Source organism: Amphibalanus amphitrite, unplaced genomic scaffold (assembly GCF_019059575.1).
Source record: "Amphibalanus amphitrite isolate SeventyFive unplaced genomic scaffold, NRLGWU_Aamphi_draft 000195F_arrow, whole genome shotgun sequence".
In the NCBI taxonomy this organism is placed as follows: domain Eukaryota; kingdom Metazoa; phylum Arthropoda; class Thecostraca; order Balanomorpha; family Balanidae; genus Amphibalanus; species Amphibalanus amphitrite.
In genome coordinates this window covers 620,228-632,620 of record NW_024881690.1, presented here as the reverse complement: position 1 = coordinate 632,620, position 12,393 = coordinate 620,228, and the positions used below count along the sequence as shown (strand labels likewise).

At 48.6% G+C, this 12,393-nt stretch overlaps 1 protein-coding gene across 6 annotated transcripts in view; it reads left to right on the top strand.

Annotated features, from left to right (window-relative positions):
• The window catches only part of LOC122384658 (alanine--glyoxylate aminotransferase 2, mitochondrial-like), an 82,263-nt gene extending 71,686 nt beyond the window's left edge, over positions 1-10,577 (top strand). For 4 of the 6 annotated variants that reach the window (XR_006257076.1, XR_006257077.1, XR_006257075.1 and 1 more), the window contains exons 4-5: positions 268-311; positions 591-650. Coding sequence is in view for 2 of the 6 variants with exons in the window: in XM_043372264.1 (XP_043228199.1) it covers positions 268-311; positions 591-661; positions 1,404-1,588; positions 2,151-2,274; positions 5,738-5,926; positions 6,164-6,361; positions 6,627-6,719; positions 7,067-7,201; positions 7,548-7,634; positions 7,871-8,119; positions 8,469-8,567 (1,474 nt within the window). In the remaining 4 variants the exon portion in view is untranslated. Of the gene's footprint in view, positions 1-267; positions 312-590; positions 662-1,403; positions 1,589-2,150; positions 2,275-5,737; positions 5,927-6,163; positions 6,362-6,626; positions 6,720-7,066; positions 7,202-7,547; positions 7,635-7,870; positions 8,120-8,468 lie in introns of those variants that run through there. The other 2 variants (XM_043372264.1, XM_043372265.1) reach the window with 1 other exon arrangement.
• Positions 10,578-12,393: the final 1,816 nt, after the last annotated feature.

The window sequence follows — 12,393 nt, the reverse complement described above, 5'->3', positions numbered from 1 at the left end:
AAATGAATAGAAAAACGTCGTCATGCTACAAGTAGAATAGATGTGCACCATTATGCCTGTTTGAGATTAGTTCGTAGGGATATTTTATAAAAGGCGCAAACAATTGCTGGTAATTCGCTCTGACTTCTAGGAAGACGGGACCAAGCTACCTTACTTTTTCTTCACTTAGCCATTGCACTGAGTATGGTATGCTTGTTGTTCTGTGAGTTGGCTGTCAGCTGTCAGTGCATGATCATTCTAACCACATATTATTTCTGTCGTTTTCAGCAAACGCTCTCTGTCAGCGCCTGCCGTCGGAGATGGCCCTCAAGGTAAGAACTGAAGAATTACAGCGCTGCTGGGCGCATCGGAATACACCTAATCAGTTGCTAGTGCGCTTAGCTTAGAATTAGAATTGTAGCTGTTGACGACAGCAAAGGGGCGCCATACCAATACCAATCCACTTATTAGTAAATGTAACCTAAAATGCGTTGCCATGCTATGACACATTGCCGGTTATAACAACTGACGTGAATATCTAAAACGTCGGTTGATGACAATGCACCTTGACATTGCGACCAGCTCCCGATGACAGTTCCTGTGTTCAACAGGCCGCGTCCGAGCGTTGGCCACGGCTGCGCCAGAGATGCCGCCCTGCGACTTTGTGCCTGAGCCGTACAAGGTATGAAAGAGTCTCATACGAGCAGCCACACACTTGTCACGCTGGTCAGTCAGTGGCACCCAGGTCATGACCGGTTAGGGCGAGTGGTCGGGGTCTGAACGGAATTAAACATCGGCGATTCCTCTCCGGTCTCGGCTTAATCTCAGACGATCACAGCCAATCTGCTCTAAATGCCTAATATCCCCTGTAAGCTTATAGCACAGCCTCTGATCGCTTCCGCGAGCACATTGCATTCTAATTGCACAATTGATGAGTGATTTTCCAAATATAAGGCAATCAAATGTCTAAAAGTAGGATGCTGGTGTACTCGCAACACCGCGCCGGCTTGAACGTCTGAGATGTGGAGTGGACTGGGACAGACTCCGCGCCAAGACCTCAAGTTCTCTAACCCCCTGTACCCGATCTTTGGCCTTGTGACTTCTGAACTCTGCCTCTATCTTCTGATCTTTGACCCGTGCCCAATAGCCTCTGACCTCTGACCAACGATGTCTGGCCCTCTAACTTCTTGCCTACATATACCCTCTGAAGTCTGAACACTAGCCTTCGACCTGTGACATCTAACCTATGACCCTGACATGTTACTCATTACCTCTCACCTCAAATATCTAACCTCTGACTTCTGCCCTCTGACTTCTGAATTCTAATCTAACCTCTGACCACCGACCTAAGCTGCCCTGACCTTTTATTTTTGACCTCTAACCCCTAGCCGCTGAGTCGCTGACCCCTGACCCCTGTCCGGCAGGGTCCCGACCCGACGGTCATCAGTCACGTGCGGCTGCACAACCTGAGCCCCTCACTGCTCAGCTACTACCGGCAGCCGGTGATCATCCACCAGGGGCACATGCAGTGGCTGTTTGACCACACCGGGCGGCGCTACCTGGACATGTTCGGTGGCATCGTGACCGTCAGCATCGGTCACTGTCACCCGTCAGTATACCGATACGGTCACCCGCCAGTACTTACACTGTCACTGTCAGCATCGGACATTGTCATCCGTCAGTATACAGACACTGTCCTGTCACCACTGTCACCCGTCAGTATAGACTCACGACTGTCACCCGTCAGTATACCGACACTGTTACATTTGTCAGTACCGACACGGTCACTCGTCAGTATACAGACACTGTCACCCGTCAGTATAGACTCACGACTGTCACTCGTCAGTATACAGACACTGTCACATTTGTCAGGACTGACACTGTCACCACTGTCCCCGTCAGCGTCCACTGCCACCCGTCAATATACCGACACTGCCGACCCCGTTAGTACCGACACTGTCATCAGTCAGTACCGACACTGTCACTACTGTCACCAACATTTCCCCTTAGTATCGACACTGTCGCCAAGATCACCCCTCAGTATCGACACTGTTACAACTGTCACCCGTCAGTATACCGACACTGTTATATCTGTCAGTACCGACACTGTTATATCTGTCAGTACCGACACTGTCACCCACTGTCAGTGACACTTTCCCTGTCCCCCTCAGGAAGGTGACTGAGGCTGCACATCGCCAGATGTCCCGTCTGTGGCATACGACCAACATCTACCTGCACCCGCAGATCCACGAATACACGGAGCGACTGCTGGCCACTCTGCCCTCCCACCTGCAGGTACAGTGGGTGTACACCACGAGTACACCGAGGGGCTGCTGGCTACGCCACCCTCCCACCTGCAGGTAAGGCCCCAGCAGGTGACCTTCTGTTCCATCTGCAGCCACCAGCCAGCAGCCAGCACTATACTCAGTGACCTGCAGGTAGGCAGCTGCTGGCCACCCTGCTCTCCCACCTGCAGGTAGGGTTCCATCAGCAGTTGCTAACACTACTCGACCACCTGCAGGTAGGGTTCCATCAGCAGTTGCTAACACTACTCGACCACCTGCAGGTAGGGTTCCATCAGCAGTTGCCAACACTACTTGACCATCTGCAGGTAGGGTTCCATCAGCAGTTGCCAACACTACTCGACCACCTGCAGGTAGGGTTCCATCAGCAGTTGCCAACACTACTCGACCACCTGCAGGTAGGGTTCCATCAGCAGTTGCCAGCACTTCTCAACCATCTGCAGGTAGGGTTCCATCAGCAGTTGCCAGCACTTCTCAACCATCTGCAGGTAGGGTTCCATCAGCAGTTGCCAACACTACTCGACCACCTGCAGGTAGGGTTCCAGCAGCAGCAGCCAGCAGCAGCCCAGTGACCTGCAGGTATAGGCAGCTGCTGGCCACCCAGCCGTCCCACCTGCCGACAGGCAAGCAGTGACCATCCCAATACCAGCCCGTCTGTTTACCTGTAGGTTCCCGCGGCAACATTTCTTATTACCCAGCCACTTACAGGTTCGAAAACAGCGGTCACTGCATTTACTATACCCTCCTTCCTTGTAAAAAGACAACAGTTGTATTCATACAAGATAAAAGCGTAATCAAGAATAAATGAAATAAACCGCCATCGTAATAAAATGATGTCTAGAAGCTCGCATTTCGCAATACGCAATCGTATCGCAATACAAGCTCCATACTCTGTCACCTAAAAAGTAAGTCGTTAACCTAAGGAGAGCGGGTTCCACCGGAGCTTTCGCGAAGCTATACGAAACTAGAGCGAAGCTCTAGCTCAATTAGGGTAAGTGACAGAACGGACGGAAGGTAAGACGACATCATCTTCATACGCTCCCTGGTGCAAAAAGCAGAATGATGGACAGGATCAATACTTATTGTCCATTGAGGTGCCTAGTTTTTTTTTTTGGGGGGGAGGGGGAAATTATCAATAAAGGTATCAAAGAAGTACAATGTCGTTAAGCCCAACAATATCAACGGACAAACGGCGGAATGCCGGTGAAACGAATTGGGTCTGTTGCGTCTTTGGTCTGCCGCGTAACGACAGCACCAACAAAGAAAACAATGCCGCGAAAACCGACGTCAGAGTCGATAGCTATGTATTTTTCGGAGCATTGGCGGTGTCGATTGGCTCATAGATTATGCAGTGCTCCTTTGTTTTGAGCTCCTCAATACAGGCGGATTGTATCGGTCCGGTCCGTGGTTCTATGCATCGATTCGGTCCGTTATCCTACAAAGTGCTTTGCTTGCGAACCCATCGCTAGTCTCAAATACCTGCGATCGCTCCCAGCGACCGATTGTTTGTTTGTTTGTTTTGTTGGGTTAGGCCCTTTCGGTCGACAAGACCATTGCAGAGCCGGAAGGATGATAGGAATTAGGGGGAGACATTGGTCTGGGCAGGCACCCTAGTGAGTCGCCGGGGCTGAGCCCGTCCAGAAGACAGGCCACCCAGCCCCAAGGCACTCACTGCACCCGGCTACGGGGTGCGCTCCCTCAGGAGCAGCGGTGCCGCTCCAAGGGAGCAGCCCGCATGAGATAAAGTTGCCTGTCCAGCCCGGAGGGGGGTTGCGGCGTGGAGGAGAAGGATTTCAGTATCCCCCAGCGACCGAAAGTCTACTAAGCAAACACGCGTGAATTGGTAGGAGTTTGTTTTTCCTAGGAGTGTCGTGATACCGTGGTGTCTGTTCGGCGGGGTCTCATGGCCTACCTGTTCTGGGTATGGGCCGAAATGGTGGAAGTTGGACTCTTTAGGCACATACCTCGTCATAATGCATTATAATTAGTGTTGATGTGTATTGCATTGTCATGCAGGACTCACTGCATTACAGCATTGAACTGTATCTAATGCTTTGTTGGCGATATTTTGAGGTCAACGAACCGTCTTACATGAGCTTTTGAACGTGTGTAAGACCTTACTTAGACCTTATCTTTTTGACACACCCGCGATTATGATGGCATCCTGAAAGGTCGTGGAATGTATGTACAGTCTGTCTTAAAAGTACCGCGCAAAGTGACGGTGGATCAATCAAGCCTGACCGAGGAAGGGCCTGCTAAATTTAAGTCACCGAAGCAATTTACATCCTCGTCCATTCCCCAGGTCAATTGGTTCGGTGATTTGCAAATTATAGCAGGCCCTTCCTCGGTCAGGCTTGATTGATCCACCGTCACTTTGCGCGGTACTTTTAAGACAGACTGTACATCGAAGATAATGCTGCCACGACATGGCATCAATATTTTTTTGTGGTTCTGAGAAAGAGCGGCTGCTGACTGAGTCACCCATGTAAGGTCATAATAAGGCAATTGATGAAAAGGAACTACTGTTTTTTTCGCTTCTGTCAGGATAGTTACGCGTTATAGTTCAAGATGTTCAAGATGGTCGGGCTGGAGCCGAACACGCCACCCTCCCTCGCTCCCCCCCCCCTCTGCATCCTCCATATTTTTTCGTAACGCTGCATTAGGCGGTAGCACAGATGGAGAGACGAGTGTTGATAATTGATATGACCGCGGAAGCATGCCGTATCACTCCTAAATGAGGTATAGACTCCAGCGAAAAAAACAAGTTTTAGTGTTTTTGAAGAGATTGATTCGTTAAAGATTTGTCTTGTTTGATTGACTGGCTTTTAAGGTCAGGTGTAAGGTCTATTTTCGACTATATTGATGTTGTAACACTACGACACCATAACACCGACACAATATTCTCGGCAGTGTCTTAGACATGACGACTCTAAAAAAAAATGAACCCATTTTCATTAGATATTGTTCTTACGGTACCAATCTTTAAACGGGAGAAGCAAAATTTGTCTATGTTTCACGAAGTTCTGGCTCAAACCGTCAATTAAAACAAAAACACATGATTAAAAACAAGGCCATCAACCGATTTGATAAACGATAGGTTTATGGAATTGGCTCGGCATCGGCTATCGTATGGTGCATTTCATTTATGTGTACATGACGTGACCTTCCGACGCACCGCGTGTGGATGACCTGACCTTCCGACAAACCGTGTGTGCATGACCTGACCTTCCGACGCACCGCGTGTACAGGTCGACCTGACCCTCCGACGCACCGCGTGCATGACCTGACCTTCCGACGCACCATGCGTGCATGACGTGACCTTCCGACGCACCATGTGTGCATATGACCTTCCGACGCACCGCGTGTGCATATGACCTTCCGACGCATGCTGTGTGTGCATATGACCTTCCGACAAACCATGTGACCTGACCCTCCGACGCACGGTGTGCGCACAGGTAGTGCACCTGGTCAACAGTGGCTCGGAGGCTAATGACCTGGCCGTGATGCTGGCGCGCCTCAGCACTGGCAACTTTGACATCGTCTCGCTGCGGAACTGCTACCACGGCATGGGCCCCAACTGCATGGCGCTGACGGCGCACAACACCTGGAAGTTCAACGTGCCGCACATGTTCGGCGTGCATCACGTGAGTAACGTATGTCCCCTTCTGTCCCATGTACACTGTTGAGTGTTGCGTAAGCATTTCTTCATTCAGTGCCAATATCGTGGGTGTCAAAACGCGAGCTTATTATGGAGAGTAACCAAGTTAACTGTACTGAAAATGAACTTTTGTTTAGCCCAGGCTATGTGCGAGCTGAACGCCGACTTCTGCACCAGTCTCAAGTATGTGGTGTTCGTCCTGACCTCTGCCCCCCCCCCGCAGGCGATGAACCCGGACCCGTACCGCGGCCTGTGGGGCGGCAGCGCGTGCCGCGACTCTGCCGTCCAGACCACCCGCCACTGCGACTGTCAGCCGGGACAGTGTGACGCTGCCCAGAAGTACGCCGACCAGCTGGCAGAGACGCTGCGCTACTCGTGTCCAAAGGGCCGCGTGGCCGCACTCTTCGCCGAGAGCATCCAGGTGACGAAGCAGGAGATAAACCTGTATGAAATGAAGAAAGGTCAAAGGTCCATACTAATGGTGTAGAGACACGACAGGATCGTTTGTTAGGAACAAACAATTAAATAAAGCTGATTTCCTTCTAGCGCGAAGACAATCAACTATTCTTGCTGAAACGAGCGATAATTGCGCGCTGCTACAGTGTTTTTCAGCTAGTTTAGGACTGCTCAACAATTGACTGTGGCCTGTGAGTGGCCTGTCTGACGCCGGCCCTCTATTTCGACAGGGAGTTGGCGGCACCGTTCAGTTCCCTAAGGGCTACATGAAGAAAGCAGAGGCCCTGATCCGGGACCACGGCGGAATCCTGGTCATGGACGAGGTAGGGCTGCGGCAGGCTGTTGGCTAAGCGCGCGGGGTTGGATGAGGGCAGGAATGGTTTTCTAAGCAACCAATTGTCTGGAACCGCAGTTGACGTAGACGAGTTCGATCAAGACATGATACCTATAGAAATGGCTACGCTGCTTCAGTATATTTCCTGTTTATCATATTTTATCAGTAAAGCATAATGACACTGAAGTCATGAAGTGCCGTACGATGCATTGCCATCAGTGCCACGCTCAAAACCAAAGTGATTCGCCACCACATTCTGATGAATATTCTGTTTCGAGCTCTGGCTGGTGTCCGTATGCTGAGCCATGTGTGTATGGCCTTCATCGTTCTCAACAGGTGCAGACGGGCTTTGGCCGTACCGGCGAGCACTTCTGGGGCTTCGAGGCCCACGGTGTCAAGCCCGACATCGTCACCATGGCCAAGGGCATCGGCAACGGTTTCCCGCTAGCGGCCGTCGTCACCACAAAAGAGGTGGGAATTTGGAGATCGTGCTGCCTTTCCTGGCCCTGCAACATCTCCTAACATCGCTACCTCTCCTTTTCCGACTGGCGTCTGTCTTAGCGCTGCTGCACATTCAGCAGTCTTCTCCTCCCACTATAGTTATCCTTGTCTTGCAACATCTTCTGATGCTGCAAGTTAGTCTTCCTCCCGCGAAGTCTAAACTCGTCCGTCATGTAAAGATCAGACAGGACACCCCTTGGCCCTTTCCCTCGAGCTGACTTGAAACACCATTGCTATTCTGAGCGTAACTGAGTTCAGGTATGTCTGATACGTCATAAACCTTTACTGACTAGTTCCACGCCATCTCTGTCGGTAGGTTTCGGCCAGGATGTCTGAGGCGCTGCACTTCAACACATACGGAGGAGGGCCCATCTCATCCGCCGTGGGAATCGCCGTGCTGGATGTGAGTTGGGTCACCAGACTGCCGCGTATCACACTTGTGGCTAGATGCTAGTTCACATCTCGCACTGTGCTGATGCGGAGGCATTGTTGACTTGACAGCGAGGTGAGTGGGGACACGTTTAACTATAGGAACGGGGACTTGTCTCTGATTGACGAAGAACAAGTATATCCAAATACTTTACGACTGTGTCGATGACGACGATCCAATAAGTTGATCTGCGCTTCGGCTGCCGGCAGGCTCTGGAGGAGGACGGCTGTCAGGAGGTGGCCCGCCGCACAGGCGCGCGCCTGCTCAGCGGCCTGGCCGCGCTGCGGGACAAGCACCGCTGCGTGGGGGACGTGCGTGGCAAGGGGCTGATGCTGGGTGTGGAGCTGGTGGAGGACCGCGAGACTCGCGCGCCACTCGCCGCCGCCGCCGTAGCAGACGTCTGGGAGCACACCAAGGACTGCGGCCTGCTCATCGGCAAGGGAGGACACTTCGGAAACGTGAGTTAACAACAGGGCTGTCGAGCCAGTCTCGGGCGAACTTTGTTGATGGATATAATAAATGGGCAATTTCGACCGAGGCAGGGTGGAACTGTTACTGGAAACAAGTTAGTGGTCTTTCTTCTCCTTTGTTTTGCGTATGTGCAGCATGAAAATGGAAAAAAAGCATGGCATTAGAAGGTTTTGGATTATAGTTTTCTTTATTATAGGGATTATAGGGCCATGCTCTGGCGCTGCTCCCGGTTCAAGGAAAGCTTGAATTTGGCTATGGTTAGAAAACAAATGCTCTTTTTTTAAACAAAAAAAAAAACAAATGCTCTCGACCATCAATTTATCCCTTCCCTTTCAGGTGCTTCGCATCAAGCCGCCGATGTGCATCACGGAGGCGGACGTCGACTTCACTGTGCAGGTTCTGGACGAGGCCTTCGCCAAGCACCTACCACAGTAGGACGCCTGTGAGCGGCGACTGATGGCGGAACTACAACGGGCTGATGAAATGACGACCAACGGCCGGCGCTGATGGAGTAACGAGCTTAATGGGAGATCCATGTATATTTTGTGTCTCTGAATTTCTAAAGAAATCGCTTGCAATCATATGTAGAAGAGTGCTGGGCTTGAGATGGATGTACGATGTGAGTCTTGGAAGTACATAGGCATGTGTTGCAAAATTTGTGTTTAAAATATTGTATTGCGAGGTTAGCTAGTAAATCGAGACTAATTTCAGTCACAATTAGATAAATAAAAGAAGCTGACCTTTTCTTCGACATCAAATATGTAAAAAAACGAATAATATATTTTTACATTTTTGGTGTTGAGGAAAAGCCAAAAGGTCAACTTCATTTATTTATCTAATTATATTCAATATGTTCCTCGCTCGAGCACTTAATAATATTACTTATTTCAGTTACAGTTGAACTCTCATAGTCTGATTTATGTGTGTCCTGCAACAAGACCCCCAAAAATCGACAATCATAAGCAATGAATGAAATACTCGTATGTTATAAAATGCCTATTAGTAAATGAGACTTTTGCATATCATGGGATTCCATTATGTTGTTGGAGTTGAATAAGTGCAATATGTATTCCTTAACCCTATTCCTGGCGGGCTCCGCCGGGACAAGAAACTGGCGGGGGGGGGGGCGATTCGGCCCCCCCCCTGAGATCTCGAGAACGAAGCAAGATAGCGACAAGCGGTAAACGGGATCGGATACGCACGGCCAAGATCTACAATTTTTACAAAGGTCATTTTCAGGTCAGGTCAAAGATGACGTCACAGGGGTCGAAAAAGTCAAAATGGCGGCGCTAGATATGGAGAGAGTTTTTCTCGAATAACTTTCGAATTAGTCAAGATAAGAACAAACTAAGGGCATCATCGTGATCCTCTCGTCAATCCGCATCGAATGATATATATGTTGACCTCGAAAGGTCAAGGTCAAAGGTTGACCTCAGGTCACGTGACCTCGAGGTCATCATGTATATCATTCGATGCGTCTTGACGAGCTGAACACAATGAGACTATCCACGCGTCTGTATCTTGTTCCTGTACGGAGTTATTGGCCAAAAACCTTTGGTGACCTTTGATGACGTCACATGACCTCACAGCTGCCCAACAGCAAAACAGACCTCAAGGTAGTGAAGGTTGATCGTATATGAAGTCATGTATGGTATATGGGGCCATTCCGACCCGTTTTAGTGGTAAAAACAGGGAGTTGATTTTTCCCCCATTGACTTATAATGGGGAGGTCGCGAAATTGACCTGACCTTAGGTCACCGATATCAAAATTCCGAGATATACAAATTGCACATACTGGTACCCTAACTAAACCCTGAAGAGAAGAAATTGATCGATCAAAAACTCTAGCTCTGGCGTGATTGCAAACTTTTCTGAGGTAGGGTCACCAAACCGCCTCTGGTGAACTGACCTGAGGTCAGATCAACTCAAAATTTTCAGACATGTTGCGTAGAAGCCTTTTAGGAAAAGTCAGAAAATTTGAGCTTCCTAGCTCAACGCGTTTGGGAGAAATAACCAAAAAACCTCAGGGGGGGGGCTCCTGAGGCCCCCCCCCCCGCCAGGAATAGGGTTATAGGATTAGTCAATGGAAGTGCCATCTAGTTTTCATCCGTGGTTATCGTCAAAGCTGACCCAACGCAACCTTGCAAAGCGTGTCGATATGCACTGTAAGTATACTGCGACTTATCCGTGGCTTATCCGTGACATTTCTACTGTGAGAGATGTAATCAGCGCACTGCAAAGCATTGACGGGCTCAAAGAGCACCATCAATATATTTCGTTGAGAAAGTGTGCATGGTATGTATTGATTTTGGGAGCGAGTTTTCTCGGGTTCTGTTATGCGCTCGGGTTGTAATCGTGCATTTATTTTTGTTAGGGCGACGTTTTGATATACAAAATCGCTGAATATTTTTGCTATTGTGCTACTGAATAAAAGTGTAATATAACGTTATGCGGTTTAACGTTGCTTTCCCGGGCACTTTTTTAGTTATGAGCAACGCTGTTGCACTCATTGCCATTTTCTGCTGCCCGTGATACTCAGTTTGATGAGTTGTCGACATGTGAAAGTGGGTATGCTTTGTATGGGGTATATGGGTAACTGTATTGGCATACAGTTGCCTTGTTGGAGTCCACTGGCCTTCATTGAAATGAACACACCTTCTTTGCGTGAATGATAAGGGCGGTGCCGTTTACAATTTACATACAAATTGAGAGTATGCTTAAGTTTAGGCAGAATGACTGAATGCTAGTATTGCTACACCACCCTGTTTGCAGTCAAAAGTTGAAGCAAAGCAGCAATCAGCAAGCTTGGCTTACCTATACATCACATTCAATAATTGAAGGAAAATGTATCCCGGAAACGTATCTAATATACTTCATGTTTCAGCGTTACTCAAATTCTAAGTGTTTAGGAGCAGCACACAGCCCTCTTTTTAGTTTGAGTTTACTTTATTCACTCATAATTTTCCAGTCTCCAGTTCCTACATTCGGCTGAGCGACGGGAAAATCTGAGCTAGTTTTGTAAGGCGTCAGCTCTGCTGACTCAAAGGCTGAACTAAGGAAAACTTAGATCAAACATTTTATCGAATAAGCGTCGTCCACCCCAATGGCAAAGCTATCGGGCTGCTGGCGTGGCACATTCGTTAACTTTCCTCGCTTCCTTGATACTGCGTGGTATTGGCAATCCTTGACATATTTAGAGATTGGGACTGGCAAGTTGACTAGGGTATTTTCCATAACGCGATTGACGGTGGGAGGGGCTCTCCCCCTCCTATCTCCGAAACTACTGGGCCGATCGTCAAAAATTCAAACGGCGTCTGATAGCCCTGGAAAACTGTCCAGCGAAACTTATTTTCATTAACCTCGAGGTCACCGATGACGTCACAAGTCAGGTCAAAGTAAAAATTATCAGCTTTTTTGCTTGTTCACAATTTAGGCTCTGGCCACCGGCTAACAAGACCGACCAGGCTCATTTTTGGCTTACGCGCTCCTTGATATACACGTATGCCTTAGATACCCTGAGCGTACCTAGTTTTGATTTCGATTTTTTTTTCTGGTCAAGGCCAGGTCATCCTAGGTCACGAACATTGAATATCATGTATCGGTCATGTGACGCATGTTTTATGGTCCATTTTACCCACAGATTTCGAAAAAATGTCGCCTGTGTCATTTGAGGTCATTTTCAGCTGAATTTACTGGAGGTCAGGTCACTTTCAGCCCAGAAAAGGTCAAATTTTGAAAATGAAATTTCTCAACAAAAAAGGTGCCTATCAGACGCAGTTTGAGCTCGTAAACACGATGGTGCCATTAATATTGCGGTACGAAGTCTAAAACGTACTAAAAATGGTTTTGAAAAATATATAGTTGTAAAATTTCACAATAATGCAGATGTTACCGAGGGTACCGCAAGTATCGTGTTGATTCGTCAAATGGTTTAGAAGATATTTCCGAAAAACGGGAGGGAGATATTTCCAAAAAAACGGGAGGGGGGCTCTATAGAGCCGCCCACCCCCCACCCAGTCATTCGCGGGCTAAGGAAGTGAATGTTTGCTAAGAAGTTCATGTATAGTGCAAGTCGGACATCAGTTGAATACCAAAACGCGCTTTTATACTTCTTTAGTGCGTGAAGCAATATATTGACATATTTTCAATGCATCAGTATGTAACGAGCTTATCAGGAATGAGTGTTTGATTCCAGAATTATTACTTAGCGCGATACAAGTCTTCTCAGATATCGTAAATATGTTTCATGCCGTTGGCCAGG